Source organism: Gossypium raimondii, chromosome 11 (genome assembly GCF_025698545.1).
Source record: "Gossypium raimondii isolate GPD5lz chromosome 11, ASM2569854v1, whole genome shotgun sequence".
NCBI lineage: Eukaryota > Viridiplantae > Streptophyta > Magnoliopsida > Malvales > Malvaceae > Gossypium > Gossypium raimondii.
The window spans coordinates 36,793,107-36,814,913 of NC_068575.1; the positions used below are offsets into that span (position 1 = coordinate 36,793,107).

At 31.8% G+C, this 21,807-nt stretch overlaps 2 protein-coding genes and 1 long non-coding RNA gene across 3 annotated transcripts; 1 reads left to right on the forward strand and 2 right to left on the reverse strand.

Annotated features, from left to right (window-relative positions):
- Nucleotides 1-221: 221 nt before the first annotated feature.
- LOC105804037 (uncharacterized) lies at nt 222-1,247 on the forward strand. Its single transcript, XR_001136699.2, has 2 exons — nt 222-369; nt 700-1,247. It is a non-coding gene; the product is annotated as an uncharacterized LOC105804037 (long non-coding RNA).
- A 1,846-nt stretch (nt 1,248-3,093) lies between these two features.
- Nucleotides 3,094-8,114, reverse strand: LOC105804035 (pentatricopeptide repeat-containing protein At5g67570, chloroplastic). The gene is made up of 9 exons (XM_012636518.2): nt 7,464-8,114; nt 7,192-7,383; nt 6,918-6,999; nt 6,630-6,821; nt 6,437-6,550; nt 5,826-5,919; nt 5,556-5,713; nt 4,609-5,046; nt 3,094-4,356 (listed from the first exon to the last, which is right to left on the reverse strand). Exons 1-9 carry the CDS (start codon nt 8,036-8,038, stop codon nt 3,541-3,543), a joined length of 2,661 nt encoding a protein of 886 aa, XP_012491972.1. The 5' UTR covers nt 8,039-8,114; the 3' UTR covers nt 3,094-3,540.
- Nucleotides 8,115-10,036: 1,922 nt separating this feature from the next.
- LOC105804036 (ADP-ribosylation factor-like protein 8a) lies at nt 10,037-12,565 on the reverse strand. The gene is made up of 6 exons (XM_012636520.2): nt 12,324-12,565; nt 11,499-11,580; nt 11,341-11,373; nt 11,069-11,190; nt 10,290-10,451; nt 10,037-10,210 (listed from the first exon to the last, which is right to left on the reverse strand). The coding sequence occupies exons 1-6, from the start codon at nt 12,359-12,361 to the stop codon at nt 10,093-10,095; spliced, it is 555 nt and encodes a 184-aa protein (XP_012491974.1). The 5' UTR covers nt 12,362-12,565; the 3' UTR covers nt 10,037-10,092.
- Nucleotides 12,566-21,807: the final 9,242 nt, after the last annotated feature.

Genomic DNA, 21,807 nt, shown 5'->3' on the forward strand with positions numbered 1-21,807 from the left:
ATGGAGGACCCAAAGAGAAATTTACCCAAACATCCCAAACACTGCACAGCAACATGGACCGAATTGAAAAAGAAATAAAACATGTAGTTAAAATTGCAAATATATAAAAAATAATTAAACATAATTCATAAATACTGAGGACCCAACGCACAAATAACCCATCAAGGGCCAAAACACGCAGATCTATAGCCATTAGACAGTACCCTTTATTTTTGCAAGCATTTTAAAACCAAATTAAAAAGCTTTTTGTTCAAATCTGCAGAAGAAGGGAGACCGCCGTCCCTGTCCTCGGTCGCTTCATCTTCGAGACCTTCGCCCATTCAACTCCGTCTCAGGCAGAGGAAAGGAGAGCGTCAATACTTCGCAATGGTAAGTCCCCTTCACCTTACCCTTTTTGTTTATTCGTTTTAAGAAATCGAAGAAAAACCAAATGAAATGAAAACAGTGCGAAAAACAGAGGAAAAAGAGAACCAAAATTTATCACCTTCCAAACTTTTCTTTTCTGTCTTTCTTTTTTTTTTTGTATTTTCTTTTATTAATTTTCAACACAAAATTTCTCTAACCCCGTTTACAAAAATGCATTTGGCTTTAATAGCCGAAATAAGGGAATCAAAACTCCCAAAAACTACCTTATCTTTTTTTCCTTTTTCCCTTGTATTTTCTGCTATTATCTTTGTTCGTGGTCATGATTTGTTACAGGTACGGGCATCGTGCGAAGCTACCAGACGTGGGTGAGACGACGTGGGCAGTTGCTATGCGTTCGTGCGTGAAGACGATTGCTGCAACGTGGGGGCGAGGGTGACGCCGATCTGCTGCTTATTGCCAAAGGTTTCTGCTGTTCATTTTTTTGTGTTTTAGGCTAATGGGTTAGGTATTTGGGCTGTTTGGGTACTGGGCTTGTAATTTGGTTATTGGGTCAGGGTGTTATTGGGTTTGTAATTGTCTTTAATTTTAGTTTTTGGTTTGGGCCCGGGCTAAAATGGCCTATTACAGAGTTAAGGCGGTCCAAGTCAGATGAAATCAAGTCAAATCAAAATAATAATAAAAAATTAAAACGTTGATCGACGATTGATGAACATGTAACAATGCATGGGCCTCTATTTGAAGGTTTGACGACGGGTGACGCATATATGTAATGGGGTGTTTTCGAGCATCTTATGGCTCATATGATGTTTTTCACTATTTGCATTATTTTGTTATATGCCATGTTTAAATACAATATTGCATTAATTTATCTTTTGATGTCATATGATTGTGTACACTGACCATTCACAACATCTGTATGCATTAAGTAGTGATATTCTAATTATCAGGTAAATAACATCAATTATAATTAATCATGTTAATATATTTATTTTACCTATAAGAAAGAATTATACTTTCTTGATTAATTAGGATGAAATAAATGCTATTCTGGTTCTTAATTAACCCACAAGCATTATAAAGTATAAGTAATAGCTTCACCCCTAAAAGAAAATGAATCATATTATGTATTGTCTTAAAGATTTTATTATATGTTGATTCATTTACTATTTATTATATGATTTTGCATTCATTAACTCATCATTTTGTTTGAAGGATTGTACTTCAAATGTTATTTAGTAAGTATATTTGTTTACTCTTTTATATTGATAATAATGTATAAATTTTTTTATTTGAGTGATGATAATTATAACAAATAGAAAGAGGTTGTCTTGATGTATTGACTTTGATTGTTCTCTCCAAAAAGAGAAGTCATTGATGGCTAATGTTGGGAGTACTCAAGTTGAGATCAATTTATACAAAAGATAGAAGTGATCCGATTGTATAAGTATGATGTTTATCAAATCTCACGTAATATTGTGGGTCAATATTAAATTATGAGAAAGTTATAAGACTCTGGATGTATTGACTTTGATTGTTCTCTCCAAAAAGAGAAGTCATTGATGGCTAATGTTGGGAGTACTCAAGTTGAGATCAATTTATACAGAAGATAGAAGTGACCCGATTGTATAAGTATGATGTTTATCAAATCTCACGTAATATTGTGGGTGGGTCAATATTAAATTATGAGAAAGTTATAAGACTCTGGATATCACCTTTTACAAGTAGACTGACATCAATGAAACTTATTGGTATTGACATCCATGAAGATTAATAATGATTTCTTGATACATTACATCTTGAAGACTTAAAGCCTTTCTCGTCTCACTATAATCCTTTTAAGATATCATACAAGTGTTGTGACGTGTCGAAAATTAATTCGACATATTAAACACGAAATCTCAATGATAAAGACACCATTAAATTTTTTAAATTAGGTGTGATTACAATTTAGAATTATTTTAAGCTTAAGTAAATAATCTAAAAATAAATAAATTCTGGTCTACTTAAATTCGGAGTATGGTAACTATTAACAGCCCTGCAACGCCCATCCCTAGGGATAGTACCACATTAGTTTTATAACACGTTAGGGCTTAATTATAATATTTTAATATTGAGTAAGCTACCCATTACCCACTCTAAAGTTATTTCTAAATGAACAAAATCACGTTGGAAAAATCAATCATAATAATTAATTAAAATAACAAGTAAAATAATAAATTAAATCAGAGAATTAGGAATAACAAGCAAAATAATAAATAAAAGATATGACATAATAAACAAATAATAATAATAAAACATAATAGCAAGTAAAAAATTAGCATCCGCTTAACAATAAACAAATAAAAATAAAATCAACAAGTTAGAAATAAAAGTAAAAATGGGAATTAGAAAGTTTGAATTTAAACGAATAATTGGATTATTCAATATGCTTGCATCTAATAATTTAGTGTAGAAAGAAGTAGAGGCCAACTAAATATTAGAAACCTTGAGTGGGCTGTGGAAGCTTACAAAGGATCTTTCATATGAGACCGATGATTGACATTTTCTAAATCCTGCCTCTACCTTTGCCTGCATGCGATAATAAAAACACTGGGTAGGACTTTGGGGGTATATTAAGAGTACCATTGGGTAGGACTGTAGGAGACGACAATTAAAATACAAGTTTCAGGGACTTCAACAGAGCAACTATTTTAACCTGGAATCTCAAAATTGACAATTATGTGATCATAGACAAAAAAATAACCAGTATATCATAAATTTGGCAATTAAGACATGAAAAGCAAATTTCTAATATTCAAACCCTTTAAGAGCTCAGCCATTAGCCAAGTTCTTATCCACATTATATATATATATATATATACACACACATCAACTGTTACCATTTTGCTTTCTAATCTGCTCCTGCAATACTTCCTCTCCCATTGCCTAAGCCTCGACCTTTACATCAATCAAGTTTAACACTGCTTGCCTAGAATGTTAGATCTGTTGCCAATATCTCCCTAAGAAGTTGAAGTGTTGATAATAGGATTACTCTATAGGACCCACTTCCGGGGAAATACTTCTGTTTCTGCTTCATTCTCTTCCCCTCGAAGATCCTCACCTCTGCCTCTGGGTGCCGACCTGTTCTTTAATCCCAAAACTTCAGTTCTGAGAATGCTATGGAAATGGTTCCACTCACTTCTGCCCAAGATGGAAAGGGAAGTATATCCCATCACTTTCCCTGCTTTTCTTCCATGATTCCAATATTTCTTGTGCAGAAGGCAATTTTGACGTAAGAGAATCACTATCCTCATCGATTAGCAAATCCATGTCAGTATTGCCATCAACTGGAAGGTCGGTTTCAGCCTCATCGGTATCTTCGGTATACTCATCTAGGTTTAACAAAGGGACCTGCTTACCTGAACCATTAGTAGGCTCACCAGATGTAACATCATTAGCAAAATCCCCTGTGCAGCTGTGTTTTTTGGATGCACTATCATCTGCATCGACACCACCCTCTTCGTTCTTTCCAGCATTGGTAAGAGACAACATAGCAAATGATGTATCAGTTGCTTTTAATGGAGGATATGTGGCTGCTTTTCCTTTCTCATTCCCGGAAATACTTGGAATATTTAATCTCTCACTACCATAACTTTCCCCAAAGTTACCAAAGGACATGGAACTGGTAGACGGGGCAGATCCACAAAGAGATTGCAGAGATCTTAACAAGTTTGAGACTGTGATTTCAGATGATAACTCAGAACTGGAGAGTGCATCAAACAGTTTCACTAAACAACCTTGAGTAATCCTATCTCTATTTTTCAAAAAAAGGTCAGTCCACTGCTTTTCACTAACTTGAAATGGAGCATGAGCCATGGTGTTGACCAAGGTGACAGCCTTCTCATAATTACTTCGCCAAGTAGCTTGTATCAACATCTCAGTGAAGATCAGAGGATGTGGAATCTCTCCACCTTCCAAAGAGGCATCAAAGGCATGTTCTAATAGATACCACTGCAAACATCAAAGCAAGCTAGTCACTTTATCCATAATTCATTCTATACATTAGCAACTTCCGAGTAAAATGAGATCATGAATTTCCATAAAAAATCATGTTGGACCCAAAATAATGACTAATCAACAGAAAGGACCTGCTAATTAGAATTTTGGTGGTGTGATGGGGAATTAACAGCTTTAGAAATAATACAAGGGACAACTAATATTTAACAACTTCATAAGCACGAAGAAGATATATATATAGCTTACCTTTCCAGCTCTGGATGCTTCCACAAGTAGAATTGGAAGTTTACTTTGATCTAGCTGATATCCAGAGAGAGCCATCTCCTTATAGACATACTCAAAATATTCCCATTGGTGAGCACTAGCAGACGCCTCCAGCATTAAGCTATAAGTGAAGCCATCAGGGATAAGGTTACCAAACTTATCATTCAGGGAACTATAAGGACCAGATTTAGCTTTATTGGTTTCTTCAAACAACTCTTTGGCTTTAGAAAACATATCATTCTGGCCATACACTTTAAGCATTGCATTTATGGTTCCTATGTTGGGTGCACAATGGTCTTTCATGTATTGAAATATGGAAATGCAATCATCAACATATCCACCATCCAGGGAAGCCATTATCAAACCAGTGAAGGTGATCTCCAAAGGTTTCCTAGTAGATAGTCTTTTAATCTTGTCCACCTGCAAGCAGATAAAGCTAAATCAATGCCAGAATGATGCAGAGTTACAAATACAAAAAGAAACATGAAATACTATTATTAGACTTTGTTCCATCCAGAACAAGTAAAATAATATAAATATCTAAAAGAGAACCCCGGTTGAATACCATGTAACTCTTCAAACAAGCCACTAAATCAAAGCTTTCACGATTCTTATTCCTTATGGTTCCTTGGGTCAAGCCTCATGTTATATGTGAATATTTTTTCCCCAGGGCCTATGCTAGTGCTATAAACAATAATAACATCAATTAATTGTGAAAATATGAGCTTGAAGTCTTTGGGTTTGCAAAATAATTGAACCACGGAACATCAATTCTAAAACAAGTGCAGGTATGCAAGGTAAAGTTAATAACATCCATAATATGATTTCTTCATGCTCCACCCTCCTCACTCACCATGGAGGTGAGGACCACTACCCAGTAGCCCCTAAAGAGTATGCATGCTCCATTATGCCATATTCAACAAAGTTACCTCTATCATAGCATCTTGCCACCTTCCATTTCTGCAAAGACAGCAGGCTAGCTCATAGTAGACACTGGCCGTTCCAATTACTCCCCTCCGTTCCATATCCTGGACCGCTTCCACAGCTTCATTAATCTTTCCTTCCTCCCAAAAAGCTTTGACAAGGACTGGAAAGCCACAGATCAAGCGGTCTATTGAGTCAGGAAAAAGAGAACATCTTTCCAACAGAAACACAACACAAACACATGTGCTAAAGATAGCGATAAGAAAATTGATTACCTTTGTAAGTAAGTGCTCTTGGAGCTTCTCCGCTCCTTTTCATTTTTCTAAAAAACTCATGGACCAAATCATACTTCCCAGATTGCAACATTACCTTTCAATAAGCACCTCCTGTAAGACTCGAATAGAAATATAACTTGAGGAAAAACAATATTTGCAGTAGATATACTGTCCTTCGATCAAAGCATGAAGCATATTTCCACTAAGGTCGTAAGGTGGGTATGACAAACCAAAAACTAATATTCTGGACTCCCATGCTTCTAATTACACAAAATATAGTGACTGATGAACAAATTCCTCTGCCAACACACAGAAAGATAGAGTACTGTCCTTGACAGGACATTTCTAAAATTAAGCTTCGTTGGAAACAAATAGACAATTCCCACTTTAATGCATTTAGACCACTGCCTGACATCTAAAGCTTTCAAAGCTGAGGCAATTAGCATTTTTCAGAAGGAAAAATAACTCAAAAAAGATAACACATGAGCTTAACACACAGTGGCATTCAACTGACCATGTTGCCGGCACAAAACAATTGCTTTTATTGCTTAGGACCAAAAGTAAGATGCCTGAACCATAGCACAAGTGCGCATATCATAGATTATAAGTACCTCCATTGCAAGCCCATATGTCGCTCCATTAGGTCTCAGACCACTCTTTCTAAGCTGTTCAAACACCCAGGAAACACCCTTCCACTGATGCAGTGGGACACAAGCATTCAGAACCTGAAAAGCATTTTGCAAGAGAATTATTTTATGGACCAAAAAATGTCAGAGAATGCCAAAAGTAAAAATCCTCACATACCGCATTATATACAACCAGATCAGGTTCAAGCACAGGATCCCAGTTCTTGCGTCGCATATTTTTAATTCTTTTAGAAGGTTTCTGTCTCATGCACTCGATTATGTTCAGCAATTCCTTCAAAAGACCAGCTTGCCCCAATGTAACAGCAATACTGTGATATGCAGCTAAATCGGGATATATAAGGCAGTCTCCCTAAACAAGTCAAGAGTAAGTATTGAGCCAGCATATCATAATTAGGCAAAAGGATCACCCGCTGCATAAAATAAAATAGTGAAAGTGATTACTAACAAGCATCAGCTTGAAAATCTGAAGAGCTTCCTGGGGTCGTCTCGCCTTCCCAAGAACTGACAACAGTTTTGTGTAAACAAACCTACAAGAAGCTTCAATAAGTTCATATATTGTACAATCTTATGACCTCATATCCAACATCAAACTACCTAATTGTCTAATTAATTTACTTCCAACTAACATTGATAAGCCGAAAAAGAAATAATCACAATTTTTAAAAAAAAAATAATCTTTGCAAATTGATTGAAATGAATGCAAAGGGAAGAAGAATCACCTGCTTTTGAAATCTTTACGCTCCTTATTACCATACAGCCATTGGACAATGGCCATTGCCTGCCTCCATTTCCCGTTCTTTCCAAGTCCTTCAACAATCCTAAGTAACTGCCACTCTGTAAATTGCAACCCTGATTGCTTCATTATCCTTACAAATTTCCAATGCCTTTCCGTTATCTCCCTCTCACTTAACCTGGAATTAATTAATGAAAAAAAAGTGAAAAATACAGGAAATTGATGATAAAAGAAAATGAAAGCACAAAAAGCCGAAACCTGTCAACAAGGAATCGAATTGCTTCTTTCTCGTTACGCCAACGTTTTGAAGTGTCCAAGTCCTGCATTTGCTTTTCAGTGGGTAACAGACAATCATCGTCTTCCACGTCAACATCATCCTCCAGGACCCAACGGAGATCCTCTTCGAACATTTCTCTGAGTTCTTTAAGGTTCTGTCTCTTCAAGCTCTCCCCGTGGAGCTCTTCGTTTTCTGAAACGAGGTCCCGGAGTTTGGGTCCCTCGATTCTCTCCCATGGTTTTCCCGCCAAGGAAGGACTTTGGCGCTCCCTTTTGGGGTTGAGAGCTTCGGAGAAGCGTCTGTACTCGCGTTTTAGGGTTAAAAAGTGAGACTCTTCAGCCAAAGACTGGAGGTCGGAAGCGGAGAGGGATGGGGTTTCAGGCTGGGGTTGTTTAGTTTTGCGGTTATGTTTGAGAATTTCCCTTTTCCTGAGAGTTCTAACGATTTTGGGAGTAGGGTAAACGCCTTTCCGGAGAAGCCTCCGTTTGATGTTTTCGGTGTTAGGTTCGAAGTGGGGAGGCGGGAGCTTAGGAGATGGGACTATTGAAGCGTCCATATTGCTTCCACCGGAGTTCGTACCATTATCCTTCTAAAAGTTTAAAATATCCTACTCAATTTTTTTATCCCCTGCGTCTGCGTGTGTTCCAAATTTTACAAGTTTTAAATCCAATTTTTATTTACAATATTTAATTAATAAATTATAAATTTGAAAAAAGTTAAAATTGTTTTAAAATTTTCTAATTTTTAAGAAATACTTTTATTTTTAAAATATGCAACTTTTTTAACTTAATTTCAAAATTTTAAACATATTTATTTAAAAACTTGTATATAAGATGATTATATATGGATAATCTATAATATTAGTTAAAAGTAGCCTATACCTTTTAAAAATAAAGACCAAATAATTCATGAATTGATGGTACTAATTTAACTTAAAAATTAAGAAAAAAAAAAGTATATTCTACTAGAGTTTTTTAATTAAAAAAGGTATTTTCCATTATTAATTGCAGTCAAACAACCTTAAAAACGTAATGTTACAATCGTTATTTCACGGTTTCGACTTTAGAATGGCCTAGTTCGTACCTGCTGACACCTCGAAACCTTGAACTTCTTTTCACAGTAGTAGCAGCAATGGGTCGTTGTTCATTTTGTTGCTGGCGTTGAACTTGAACCAGTCCTTGATTCCCATCAAATCCAACCGCAACCAAACCTAGAGTTCTTCGCCGTCTCTTCACATACCTTAGGGCTTGAACCTCATCATCGACAACTGAGCACAACCGGCGACGGTGGCTTCCTAGGCATTGTGCTTTGTTAACCATCATCATTTCCATCTCTTGTCACCTTGATATTCTTTTCTTCTTTTTATCTGTTTTGTTGCTTTACTTTTTTTCCTTTTAATGGCTGCTTGATCTCAAACGTGTTTTGCCTAACAAAAATTAGTTTAACTTTCTGGTAAAATAATAAATAAAAGTAAAGGTATTTTTGGAGAGTTAGGGTCTGTTTGATAGCCAGTAAAATGTTTTCCGTAAAATGATTTCTGGAAAATGTTTTACTTTTCTGTAAAATGATTTCTTGGAAAATATTTTACGGTGTTTGATTGAATCATGTAAAATATTTTCATTGTGTGGCGATTCCTCAAAATATTTTCGAAAAGTTGTTTTACATATATTAATATATATTAATAAATTTTTATATTTTAAATTATTTTACATATATTGCAATGATTTATTTATGATAATACTCAATTATTAAGCTACAATATTAATCGTTATAAATTGAAAAAACTAATATCAAATAAATTATTTGTAATTATGTTAAAAAACAAGTATTGAATAATTAAAAAATAAGTTCTTGGAAAATCGATAAATAGAAGCAGTTTTCTACCGGAAATGAAGGAAGGAATGAAGGAGGCGATAAAGAGGAGAGCACGGAAAATGTCTTACGGAAATTAAAAGGGTAAGACATTTTCCCTAAAATGCAACTCATTTTCCCTTGTTTTGGAGTTCATTTTCCAAATGAAAAATGTTTTCCGCCAATCAAATGCTGGAAAAGTTGGAAATGATTTTCCGGAAAATCAATTCCGTCAATCAAACAGACCCTTAAAGTACCAACAGCTCACTGCACCTCCATTGTTGCTGAAATCTCCAGTTGATTTTCAGCTGACCAGTGTGGTGGAGATGCAAACTCACTGCACTAACTTGCTGAACCAAACAGCATAGCAGTGAGATTGGTACCATTTTTTTCCCTCAACTGTACCTCACTGGCTGTAAAAGCCAAACAGGAAGCCATAATATATTGGCATAAAATTAGATTGAATTTTGTGATAGTTAAATTTAAGGTTTAAAATTTAAGTCGATGAAATCAATAAGAAAATAAAATAAAATTCCAATTTTTTTTATTTACTTGCAAATCTTGTTAAAGTGACAAGAAAGTGAAAATCTTCTCTCTTTACATCTTACCATTAAATCAACAAAACAGAAAGCGTTGACATAAATGATAAAAACCCAAACATCCACAGAATTACAGATGGGAAACTCGAATTATAAAACACAGATTCAGCAAAGATGATTTTTTTTTTATTTGAATAAAAAAGAAAGAGTGTTGTTTTTTTCAGCTCTTTGATTTAGAATGCTTTACAAGCCAATCAATAACAGAATCAATGTTGGTTGAGTTCTTGCATGATATCATGTAGCAGCAAACTTCTCTGTCAGTAATTGACTTCAACCCCCTGCATTGTTATGACAATGTGTTTAGTTCCATGTTGTTTTGTCCACTTAATTTAGTGAATTATGACAAATATATCTTACATTTCTTCAGTCAATGCCTGTTTTGACAGAGATTCAGGCTTGTCAATCTTGTTGCCTAGCACCAGAAGAGGGATGCCATTAAGTGAGGGCTTGCTCAGCAAATCATGAAGCTCACTTCTTGAGATGCTCAAGTTATCTGGATCAGCCGCATCCACCACATAACTACACCCAAATTCAGGTTACATGTAATTTCACTATAAACACAGTGTGAGACACGAGAGGATCCATAAAAATGTAATGCACCTAGAATTTTTTTTATGGGATTTGGATTAGTTTCACTACTATAAGAACTAAACAAAGAAGCTAGGATTCAAATGGGAACAACATATGATCATACACAAAAAGTACAGCAGTTGAAACCGGCTGCAACTGATTCGATGATATAGGTTATAAGTAAAGTTTCAATACCTGCCTTTCATTGATCTATTTGTAAGGCGCTACAGGAAGAGGCACAACTTTATCAAACTAGTAAGAAATCCTAACAAGAACCATTCTTTAGAGTTAGATTTTTTTCTCCTTGCACTAATGCTCGTTGTTTTGCTAATAGATACAGAAACACGTAAATGCAGTTCATATAATTAAGATAGTATCCTGTTCAATATTTGAGAAGGACAAGGGCAAGTTTTCAGACTATTCTTGAGGGTTTATTATTCTGGGTTATTTGCCTTTCTTCAATTAAAGGCAAACCTTTTCAGGCCCTAAAATTGTTAAAGCAATTTAGAAGGGAGTTACTGGAAATAACAAGTCTGAAAATAAAGAAGAAGCTTCTTAGTTCTTACACAATTGCAGAAACTGAACGGCAATATCGTTCCCACATACTGCGAAACCTAGGCTGACCTCCAAGATCCCATAACTTTATTGTAACATTTCCTTTAGTCACTTTCCTCATGTTGAATCCAACCTGAATGTAAGCCAGTAGGCCTTAATTACCTTACTTCTATGACAGAAAAAAAAAGCCTTGGAAAGTAATATCATACCAATTCACAAATTTAAAAAGAAAAAAAAAAAAGTGAAGATGCAAGTAGAGATCCTCTTAGACAAGATGACTCACCGTTGGGATCATATCTTCACTATATCCACCAGTCTGAGAAAAAACCAACAAGCCAACTTAAGGTCAAGCCACAGAATAAAGCAAAACAATACTACATTGCTAGCAATGGACCCTTAGTACTGCGGTGACATTTACATTGAGTTTCTTAATTTACTTACTGCAACAACATTTACTAGTGAGGTTTTTCCAGCATTCTGAAGTCCTATCAAAGATAGCTCCATTTCCTGCTTGAAAAACAGGCTGCAAAACAACAAGTAAGCCCTCATACCATGAAGGTTGAACTACAGAGGTCAACTTAAATAACAATCTAGAAGGATAAAGCTCACAAATTAGCAATTTAGCATTCATTTAAAGAATTCTCCAAACATGTAAATCAATAAAAATCACAGAAAACTAAATGAAAAGTATGTGAATTCCATAAAAACAAAACTAATTTTCCACCAAGCACATGAAACCCAAAAAGCATTCATAACTTAAATTAGATCTCAAGTAAGTGTGGAGCAGAAGAGAATTGAACCATCCACTCAGCTCTTCCTTGTCTTTGAAAATTTTCCTTTTTACATAGATTTCCTTATCTGCAGAGGCGATGGTATGGTAATCTACCCCCATTCTAATATAGAAATTAAAAAATAAATTAAACCATTGACTCATTAAAATTACATTAAATATGTAGTGAACCATTATTGTTTTTTCTAAGAAGAAAAACAATCAATCGTCTATTATTCATTTGGTTCATGAACCACACATCAATTTACTAATTTCGATATAACATTCTTAACAATAGAAGTAATTTTACTGTATTCTCAAACAAAAGATGAAAATTTTACTTCTTTTTAGCTTAAAAAGATGAAACCCAACTTTATAAAAATCATAATTCTCTATCCAATCCAATACATCACCTAAAATTTAAAAAAGGAAAAGAAAAAAAAAACAGCAGAAATTAATAAAAGAGTGGCATTGCAACAAACCAAAAAAAAACCTACCTTCGAAGCCAATTGAGAAAAGCTTCCAATAAACCCATTAGAAGAGATCACAAAAAAAAAAAAAAGCCTTCTTTAGTAAATTTTCGAAGAGAAAAACAGGAAGAGAGAGCCAGAGATCTCACAAAGCCCCTGGCTTTTCCTTCCCTCCCTTCTGGCCTGCTGATTTTTATTTTTATTTTAAATTTATTTTCACTGAATTCCTTACTTCGAATTATTTCCTTTCCATAATAAATAAACAGCCAAATTGGACTCTCCAGATTACGGTGGGATTAGGGGTAGTTGAAAGAAAAAGAAATTATTCATTTTTGAGGAAAATATCAGCCGTTGATAGTGAGTGATTGGGAAATTTATGGACGGTTTAGATTCTATTGGATCTTTTACCTCTAATTTAAGTCAAACAGGCAAAAACAATATTTTCTCTATTTGGGAGAAAAAGATTCCGTAGAACACTGTGAGAGTAGTTCGGAGGAAGAAATAGATTGAACAATCAACGGTCTCAATTTTGGCGAGTGGCGTTCACGAACGAATTTCATTGGTGTATGGTGCAGACGTTTTGTGGAGGTGATTGGAGAGTGGCATTCACCTCTAATTGAAGATGATCTAATAGAAGAAGTTGTACAGGAGAATTAAGGTGACAGAGTTGTACTATTTTATTTCAACCAACTTTTAATGTAACTTGTAGGTTATATTTTCTTTAAATTATATTTATGCGTTTAATTATTCTAATTTAATTAATTATACTAAAATTGTTATCACACATGTGTACGTACTTAAAATACATATAAAAAATTAACATAATTAATTTTAATATAGTTAAAATTCTATTCAAGTAATACTTCTATTTTACATCAATAAAATTAATATATAAAATTTCTTTTAACTAACAATTTATATTATAATTATAATTATCACAATTTTTCCTATACTTCATAATTAGAGTTCTATTTAAGTACTAACTCTATTTTAAAATTAGTACAATATTTTTAACTAATAATTGCAAATTAAATTATAATTTCTTTTAAATGTATAACAATTATCACAATTTCTATTTTACTTCAATTTTATCTTAAAATGTGAATTTAATAGTATGATGAAAAATAAAATGTATTTTCATCCGTTCAAAAGTTTTTCAAACTCATATTTTTATATATATTATAAATAAATTAATATGTTAGTATAGATATATAATCGACGGAGGTAATAAAGCATACATAACACAATTAAAATTTAAATATTATATTACAATAAAGTTTGGATTTAGTAGTAAAGTTAATGTTTTATTAATGTAAATAATACAGTTTCAAATCCAAACACATGGAATTTTTTATTGATTTTTTAAAAGTAAAAGATTAAAATACCTTTGAATGATATAACTTATTTTAATTATTAAAAGCCATTTTCATAATTTTTTGATCGAGTTGGTGCCTAGTTAATTTATAACATTAATCGGGGCTTAAATAGAAGTATAGATATTAAAACTCTATTTAATTAATGTGAGTAATTATTATTTTAAAATATATGATTAATTATTTTAATATAAAGTGTAATATAATATTTTATTAAAATTTATCTATTCTAATGTTTTTCTAGTTTTAATATAATAAAAATTTATCTTCAATTAATAAATAATTTAAACTAATAAGATATTATTTATCCATAAATGTGAATATAATTTAAGATTTAATATAAAGTGTAATTCAATATTTAAACTATTAGTATAATAATATTTTATTATTTTTAAGTAATATGGTTATTGATTATCTATGCATTTGAATAGTTTGAATTAGGTGAAAGTACCCAAAAGTCCCTGTAGTATCATAAGGGAGTAAACAAGTCCCTCTACTAAAGAATGGAGCAATTGTATTTTAAAAATGGAAGCAAATTAGTAAAGTCATTGTAACGAAACTATTCAAATGGATGATGTGGCACATGACTGCACATTGAACTTATAAAAAAAATTATGGTTGGCTATAACAATTAATTGTTTTAATTAAGTTTATTTTAGGTTAATTTAATTTTTGTTAATTACTTTTTAAATTGATAAGTTTTAAAAATTAAAAAGATTTTTTTTTAAAGCATTCACATTTATTTGTTACAACGAATCACAATCTTAATTTTTTAAGAGTAAATTACACTAACAGTCATTCAACTTTGGGGTAACTGACAAAACAGTCATTCAGGTTTCAATTCAGTCACTCAACTTTCAAAAAATAATAAAACAGTCACCACTAACCCTTTTTCGTTACAGAAGTAATGGAGCTACCGTTTTCTGTTACAAACTTACTGGAGCTGCCATTTTCCATCCTCTTATCACTGCTCTCCCATCCCTCTCCCTCTTCCCCACCATCCCTCCTACTTTGATTTTCTCTTCCTCCCCCCTCCTCTCTTCCCCACCATGTTTCACCAAACTTGAGAACCACATCTTCACATTTGGTTTGCACAAAATCAAGCCTAGCAAGTCTGGGTGCTGCATGTTGTTCACCTTCCTTAATTCCCATCACAAACCCAAGAAAAGAAAATCTCAAAAAATAGTCCAGGCTGCCTTGTTGCAGCCACCAAATTCGAATAAAATGTCAAATTAGTCTCCCATCATTCTCCAAATTTCATGGGCGCATATTTAGTGTTTATCTGAACTTTTTAATTCATTCCCTTATCCCCCTTTGGAGGAAATGTAATCTACAAAAAATCTCTCAAGTATGAACATTCTTTCTTAGTCCTTTTCCCTGTAACTCCACAATGGAGCTTTGGACTCTAACACAGGCAGAATTTCATTCTTTTCCTATGGCACATCCCTAGCTCATAAATTTTCATTTGAACTTTGCAACTAAAATCTCCAAACCCAAGTTCAAGTTCTAACCACCATTTGGATTCAAGGTAGATTTTTTTTCCCTTTACTAGTATGCAGAAGCTATCATATTGTTAAATTTTGTAACTTTGATTTAAACCCATAATCCTAATCCTCCATAGGCTTATATGAATTCAAACATCAATCATTGTAGGCATCAACACAACAAAACTGAACAATGGAAAAAAAAAAGAAAAGAAAAGATAAAAAGCTTTGAGATATATCGCGAAAACGATGCCAAAAGCCAACAAATACTGAACAAAGAAACCAAGAACATCCCACTTGGGACCTTCTCATAAATCTGGCTGAAGGCCCGGAAGATCCGGGAATGACTTACCATCAACCAAAATCTCAGACGAACTCCCACCAACGTCCTCTAATCCAACTCCAACAGCAATGCTTGATTCTTCAATCTTCATCGTCCTTTCGGGCTCCTATTCCTCATCTTGTTCTTTTGTGGTGAGATTGCTCCTCCGGTTCTTGCTGTCGAAGCATCCGGTTTGGGAAGAGAACTTTTTGGCAGCGGAGGTCAAGTGGATGGTGGGGAAGAGGGAGAGGGATGGGAGAGCAGTAATAGGGGATGGAAAATGGCAGCTCCATTAAGTCTGTAACGGAAAATGGTTAGTGGTGACTATTTAGTTATATTTTGAAAGTTGAGTGACTGATTTGAAACCTGAGTGACAGTTTTGTCAGCGGCCCCAAAGTTGAGTGACTATTGGTGTAATTTATCCTTTTTTTAAATGTCCATGTCATATTTAATATTAATATTTAATAAATGCCATGTCAGCAATGTCAGTTACATGTCATCAACAACTTCACTATCATGTGCGACATCATCCATTTAATTATTTAATAAATATTAACAATTTTACCAATTTACTTACATTTTAAAAATACAGGGATTTAATTGTTTCATTTTTTTAGTAAAGGGGACTGTTTGCTCCTTTATTGATAATACAGGGATTCTTGGAGTACTTTTACCATTTAAATCATAATGAATTTGGAATTCGAGATGAATATAAAGTTTAATTAAATATTCTTCAGGCTTTGATCTATTTAAAATTTTAGTAATGCTGATATAATGATAGAAAATAATTGAATTTAAAAGCGTAATTCAATATTTATCGGATTTTATCTACTCAAATTTTTATTTTTAATACAATAAAATATATTTTTATGTTTAAGTAAAAATATTTTAAAATAATATAATATTGATTATTTAGAGTTGAATGGTTTAAATTATAATGAAAGTAAATATAAATTTTAATTAAATATTTATCAAACTTTTATCTATTTTATTTACTTTGAATATAATAATAATAAATAGTTCAAATTATAATGAAATATTATGAATATAAAGTGTAATTCAACATTTTATTAGGCTAATTTATTCAATTTTTATTAGTTTTAATATAATAAATAATTTCAAATAATAATATATCACTTATATAAAATTTTGAATAAATTATAAAAATTTAAAGTGCAATTTATGATGATAAAAGTGTAAATTCAATTATGAAATAAATAATAAAAGGAGTAAAAGAATAAGAAATAGGAGAGCAAAAAGAACGTATTTTGTATTAATCAATAGAGATGTTTATAAAGCTTCTCCAAAATTTATATTTATAGACATAAAAAATATACATGATATAAAACTTTACTTCTAATGACTGTTAGAGTCCTAAAGTCATCAAACTTATATTGATCTTGATGGACATCCACTTAATGATAAAATATTCATAACACTCCCCCTTAGATGTCTATTGGTAGATAATATGTTTCGTTAAAACCTTACTAAGATAAAAGACCATGTGGGGAAAAAGAGAGGACATTTATCTATAATACGCATACCATGCTGCCTCATTAAAAACCTTAGTAAGACAAAACCTCGGTAAGGGACAAAGAGTAAAACACATATTTACTCCCCCTCAAGACAACATCACATAATATCTCATATTCTATGTATTTAATCTTGAATACTAACTTTTCAAACCATCACTTAAACCAATCTTGAAGTCATGAGTGAGGAAGACTTTTGGAGAAATATATTTTGATCTCTTCAGGAGTTCCAACAATAATCATAATAAATTTTGATCATGATCCTTCTATAAAAACACAAATAGGTATTTTGGATCATTTTATAATCTTCCTTCAACTACTATTCACTAAGTCAAGTTTACTGCATATGTTCAAATTATTTCAATTCATATAAATATTTACACAAATATATTGAACAATTTTCCAAGAATTTTATATGCTCCCAACATTCTAAATCATTCAAAGATTTTAATATAAACTTCACTATATAATGATTCATATAAAAGACTATAACAACAATCATTAGACGCATGGCAAATTTTCATAAACTGTCAAACTAATAAAATATCTAAAAGTTATTACATCCACCACAAAAGAGTATCTTTCATAATCAATGGCAGGACTTAGTGAAAAACTACATTTTCCTTATTTTGTTTTCGCAAAAGTTGTAACAGCTCGATTTCGACCCTAATCGAACATAGTGGTTTCGGGGACCACAAATCCAAGTCAAAAAAATATTTTAATATTATTTTGTGTGTTTATTATGTGTGAATTTAATTGTGTGAAATTTTCGTGTTTAAATTTTATCGTTTGGATGACCAATTAAAGAAAATGACTTAATCGCGTAAAATGAAAATTTAGGGGTCAGATCTAAAAGTACCTAATTGTTGTTGTCTTTTTAAATGGGAGGTTTAAAGGTGCAATAATACCAAAACTAAGATAGTGGGTGGCTATAGTCAACATTACCCTTATATTATATGTTTATTAATTTAATTAATAAAGGTTAAATAAGTAAAATAATAAATGAATAATATATGTTAAATAAAATAAAAACATAAAAATAAGGTTACTATCATCCTCCTTAGCCGAATTCATGTAAAATAAAAAAAGAAAAGAAGTCAAGCAATATTCGGCCATTTTGAAGCTTGAAGCTTGATTAAGGTTAGTTCTTTGTTCGGTTTTTGATAATTTTTACATTTTTGAGAACGTTGCTTCGAATACTATCCGACCCATGTTTGAATTTTTTATTTTGATGAATATTTTGAGTTGTGCCATTGATAAACATTTGTGTTATGTGATGTTTGATGATGAATAATGAAATATATATTTTAGATTAATATGTTTTGTATTGGAAGTTTTGATGAAATTGAGTAATTAGAGCTAAATTGAAAAATAATATTTTGAGGGGTAAAAATGTGAAATAAATGAAATTTGTGGATTTTTATAAAGACAAGGAACATTCGGCCTCAACATAGTATGTGCAAATTTTGTGTATTTTGTTTTTTATGATATAGGAACTAAATTGCAAAAAGTGTAAAATATCGAGGCAAAATGGTAATTTACTCATTTATGTGTTTTTGGACTAAATTGAATGGAATAATATTTAAACTAGTTTATTTTGAATATATTTAGATCAAAAACAAAAGAAATCAGAGCTGGATCGAGGAAAAACCAAAATCGTCGGTTAATCGTCTTATTTCGATTTTCACCGTCCGAGGTTAGTCTAATAGCAAACGAATGTATGTATTGAATTTGGTAGGTTGAAATTAATTGTATAAATTATATGTATGTTAGCCAATGTATGCTTGGGTGTTATAAGTTGAAACTAATAGTATAAATTATATATATAGATAATAACCGAATGTATGTTTCGAGTTATATGAGCCGAATTTAATAGTATGAATTATACATATGTTACACGAATGTATGTTTGCTACGAATATTTGAATATAATTCGATTTTTGCTGAGATTTGATTATTGAGAAAATTTATATGAATCATAAAAAATATTTAAATTTTCTTATAAAGAATTTTGTGAAAGATCAACTTCGTATCTGTGATATTCAGGCTCGATGCCTAGCAGGCTTAATGCTGGTGAATTATTTTAGACTTTATGTCTAGCAGGCTTTATGCCGGTGAACTGAATCAGGCTTCAGGCCTAGCAGGCTACGTACTGATGCATCATGTCAAGACATGTGCTTAGAAATTTCTATGTTAATGTGATGTCAAATGGGATTGTGAAGTAATATAACCAAGTATGTGATATTTCATATCTTATTTGATGATTAGGTAAGTATATTGGTCGATTATAAGTAACAAAAGAATACTTATGTGTGCCTATGTATATGTTAAGTATACTCGGCCTTATGTTAATGTTAGGTATAATTATGAAAGTTTATATAATGTTAAATAGTTGTGACTAAATGTCTTGAGATTAATGAATGTTTTGGTAATGTTGTATTATGTATTTTCGGCTTTAGTAAAATTATCTAAGGAATTATATGATTCATATATTTATATGTTATGCTAAAGACTTACTAGGCTAAGTTAGCTTACTTTGTATTTTTATTTATCTTTGTTCTATAGATTTTGAAGTCGTTACGAGCTCGGAGATCGTCAGCAAAGCCTATCACACTATCGACTGTTTTATTCGGTATATTACTAAGTTAAATTTTGAGCTTATGGCATATACAGCCTAGATGAAATATTTGATTTTGGGACTTGAATATACATAGCCATGTGAAAATGGCTTGTATTTGATCATTAGTGATTAGTTTGATTTTATGGACTCTTGATTAAGTGTTTAATGTGTTTAATTATATCATTTCAGCTATGGTTTATTTATATGTAGTATACGGTAGTTATGTTTCATTGATAATATGGTGAATGGATGATATATATATATATATGTATATTTATAATATGGTAGTAAGTATTGATTTGGTAATTAATTGAGTTGGATGATTATAATTTGGAAGTATAGGTTAAATTGATTCGGTTTGTATTGATAATGTATTTGGGTATATCTTGATTATATATGTTCGGTTTGGTTTAAAAATGGTTGTCCATGATCATTTTGTTCAAGATGAATTCATGTGATTTTGAATGGATGCTTGTTGTGTCTAATTGTTATCTTAAATTTGATTACGTTGGAACAGGATTGAGCTTGCATTCGAATGAGATATTAAATTTACAAGTATGTGACATAAATGGTTTAAGTTAGGTACTAAAATTTTGAGACAGAAGTTGAATAAAAAGATGATATTTATCTATGTGATTCGCAATAAGCTTATTAATGGATAATTTGATCATATGTATTTAAACATACAATATTAAGCTAATTCACATTGGTTAGGTGATATATATATATAAGTGATATGTATGATATGCTTGGATTTAATAAATAAGTAAGTATAGGTTATGATTTATAAATTGTAATATGCTTGCAAAGGATGATTACTACTTATATTTGGTTTGCTATTTAAGTAAATGCATGTGGTATATTCGGTAAGTATGGAACTATGAAATTAGGTTTTATATCTGAATTGAAATGACATGTTAGAATGAAATTAGGTTAATGAAATGATATAAAATGACAAGCATAACTTTTAGTTTATAATATAATATTAATATACTATGAAATGAAATGAAGTCCTTTGGAAATGACCAAACGGTGTATATGATTTTGCAAAATTTGGAAATGGAAGATATGCATATTTATGTGTATGTTATTTTCGATCTTATTTATTTGGTTTCATATTATAATTAATTTTATAATGTTAATTGGAATTAAATTCTTAAGTTTATAAATTAATAGTAAATTATAGGTATGTGTATTTGGTTTAAATATTAAGCATGCAAATTTGATATAATTGTTTATATCGTTTTGTATATATATATATTTTTTGTTAAAAAAAAAACTTGAAATAGCATTAAGTATGGTAATGCCTCGTAACCCCAATCCGGCGACGGACACGGGTTAGGGGTGATACAAAACTACTTCATTTGCACCATTACTAGCTTTATAACTTTAGATATTTTAACTACTAGTCCAAAAACTTCACGAATTTAATTCTATTTGAATTGCATATTTCCATTTTGGTCAGTTTATTCAATGTCTATATTTTTCAACATATTCAAGATCTTCATTTTCTTTCATTATTTCAACATTGCAAAATCATAGTCGACAACTTTTTATTTTCACGGTTCCATATTTTCTTGTATTGACATAATTCATCGAGATCTCTTTATTTCCGTTATTTTCATCATCAGGTACCTGAATCTCTTCTGGAGTTTTAATAATTAGTTATGTATTAAGTCTCTTTAGGAGCACCGCCTCCACTATATGACCATCTAGATTTATTATTTTCTTTTATGATAACTTTTGTCTATAGAACTAGTCGATCTACCATGCTTCAAGCATGTTTTACTTTCATCTAATCTAATAGATTGTCCTACTGAGACTTTGATTCAAATAAAATATTAGTTGGTATATAACACAAGGTTATTCTCATTAAGTCAAGTAAATAAATATAGTAGTTAACTTGCAATAAAGTGAATTATCCTTTTAAAATTCTGGTTCAAATTACTTTCTATGAGGATCTAGACAATAATAATTTATTCTAAGTATTTTATTTATCCAACTATTATTTCTCTCCCCGATGTCAGGCAAACTGTCAAATCTAAGTTGTAATTACTAAATCATGTCATAATTGAATCTCTAATTCAATCAGATCATTTAATAATACAAGGAGATTCATAATTAATATATAAACCCAACATTATTTGAATACCCATTTTCTGTATTATGGTGGAGCAACT

Bases quoted from the DNA above. Each gene is read 5' to 3' on its own strand.
- LOC105804035 (XM_012636518.2), bottom strand. From the start codon at position 8,038: ATGGACGCTTCAATAGTCCCATCTCCTAAGCTCCCGCCTCCCCACTTC. The intron at 6,822-6,917 runs GTTAGTAATCAC...TGACTTGTTTAG, and splicing joins AGATTTTCAAGCTGATGCTT to GGAGACTGCCTTATATATCC. The intron at 4,357-4,608 runs GTAAGCTATATA...TGATGTTTGCAG, and splicing joins AAGCATCCAGAGCTGGAAAG to TGGTATCTATTAGAACATGC.
- LOC105804036 (XM_012636520.2), bottom strand. From the start codon at position 12,361: ATGGGTTTATTGGAAGCTTTTCTCAATTGGCTTCGAAG. The intron at 11,581-12,323 runs GTAGGTTTTTTT...GTTGTTTTGCAG, and splicing joins TTTCTCAATTGGCTTCGAAG to CCTGTTTTTCAAGCAGGAAA. The intron at 11,191-11,340 runs GTGAGTCATCTT...GCTTACATTCAG, and splicing joins GTGAAGATATGATCCCAACG to GTTGGATTCAACATGAGGAA.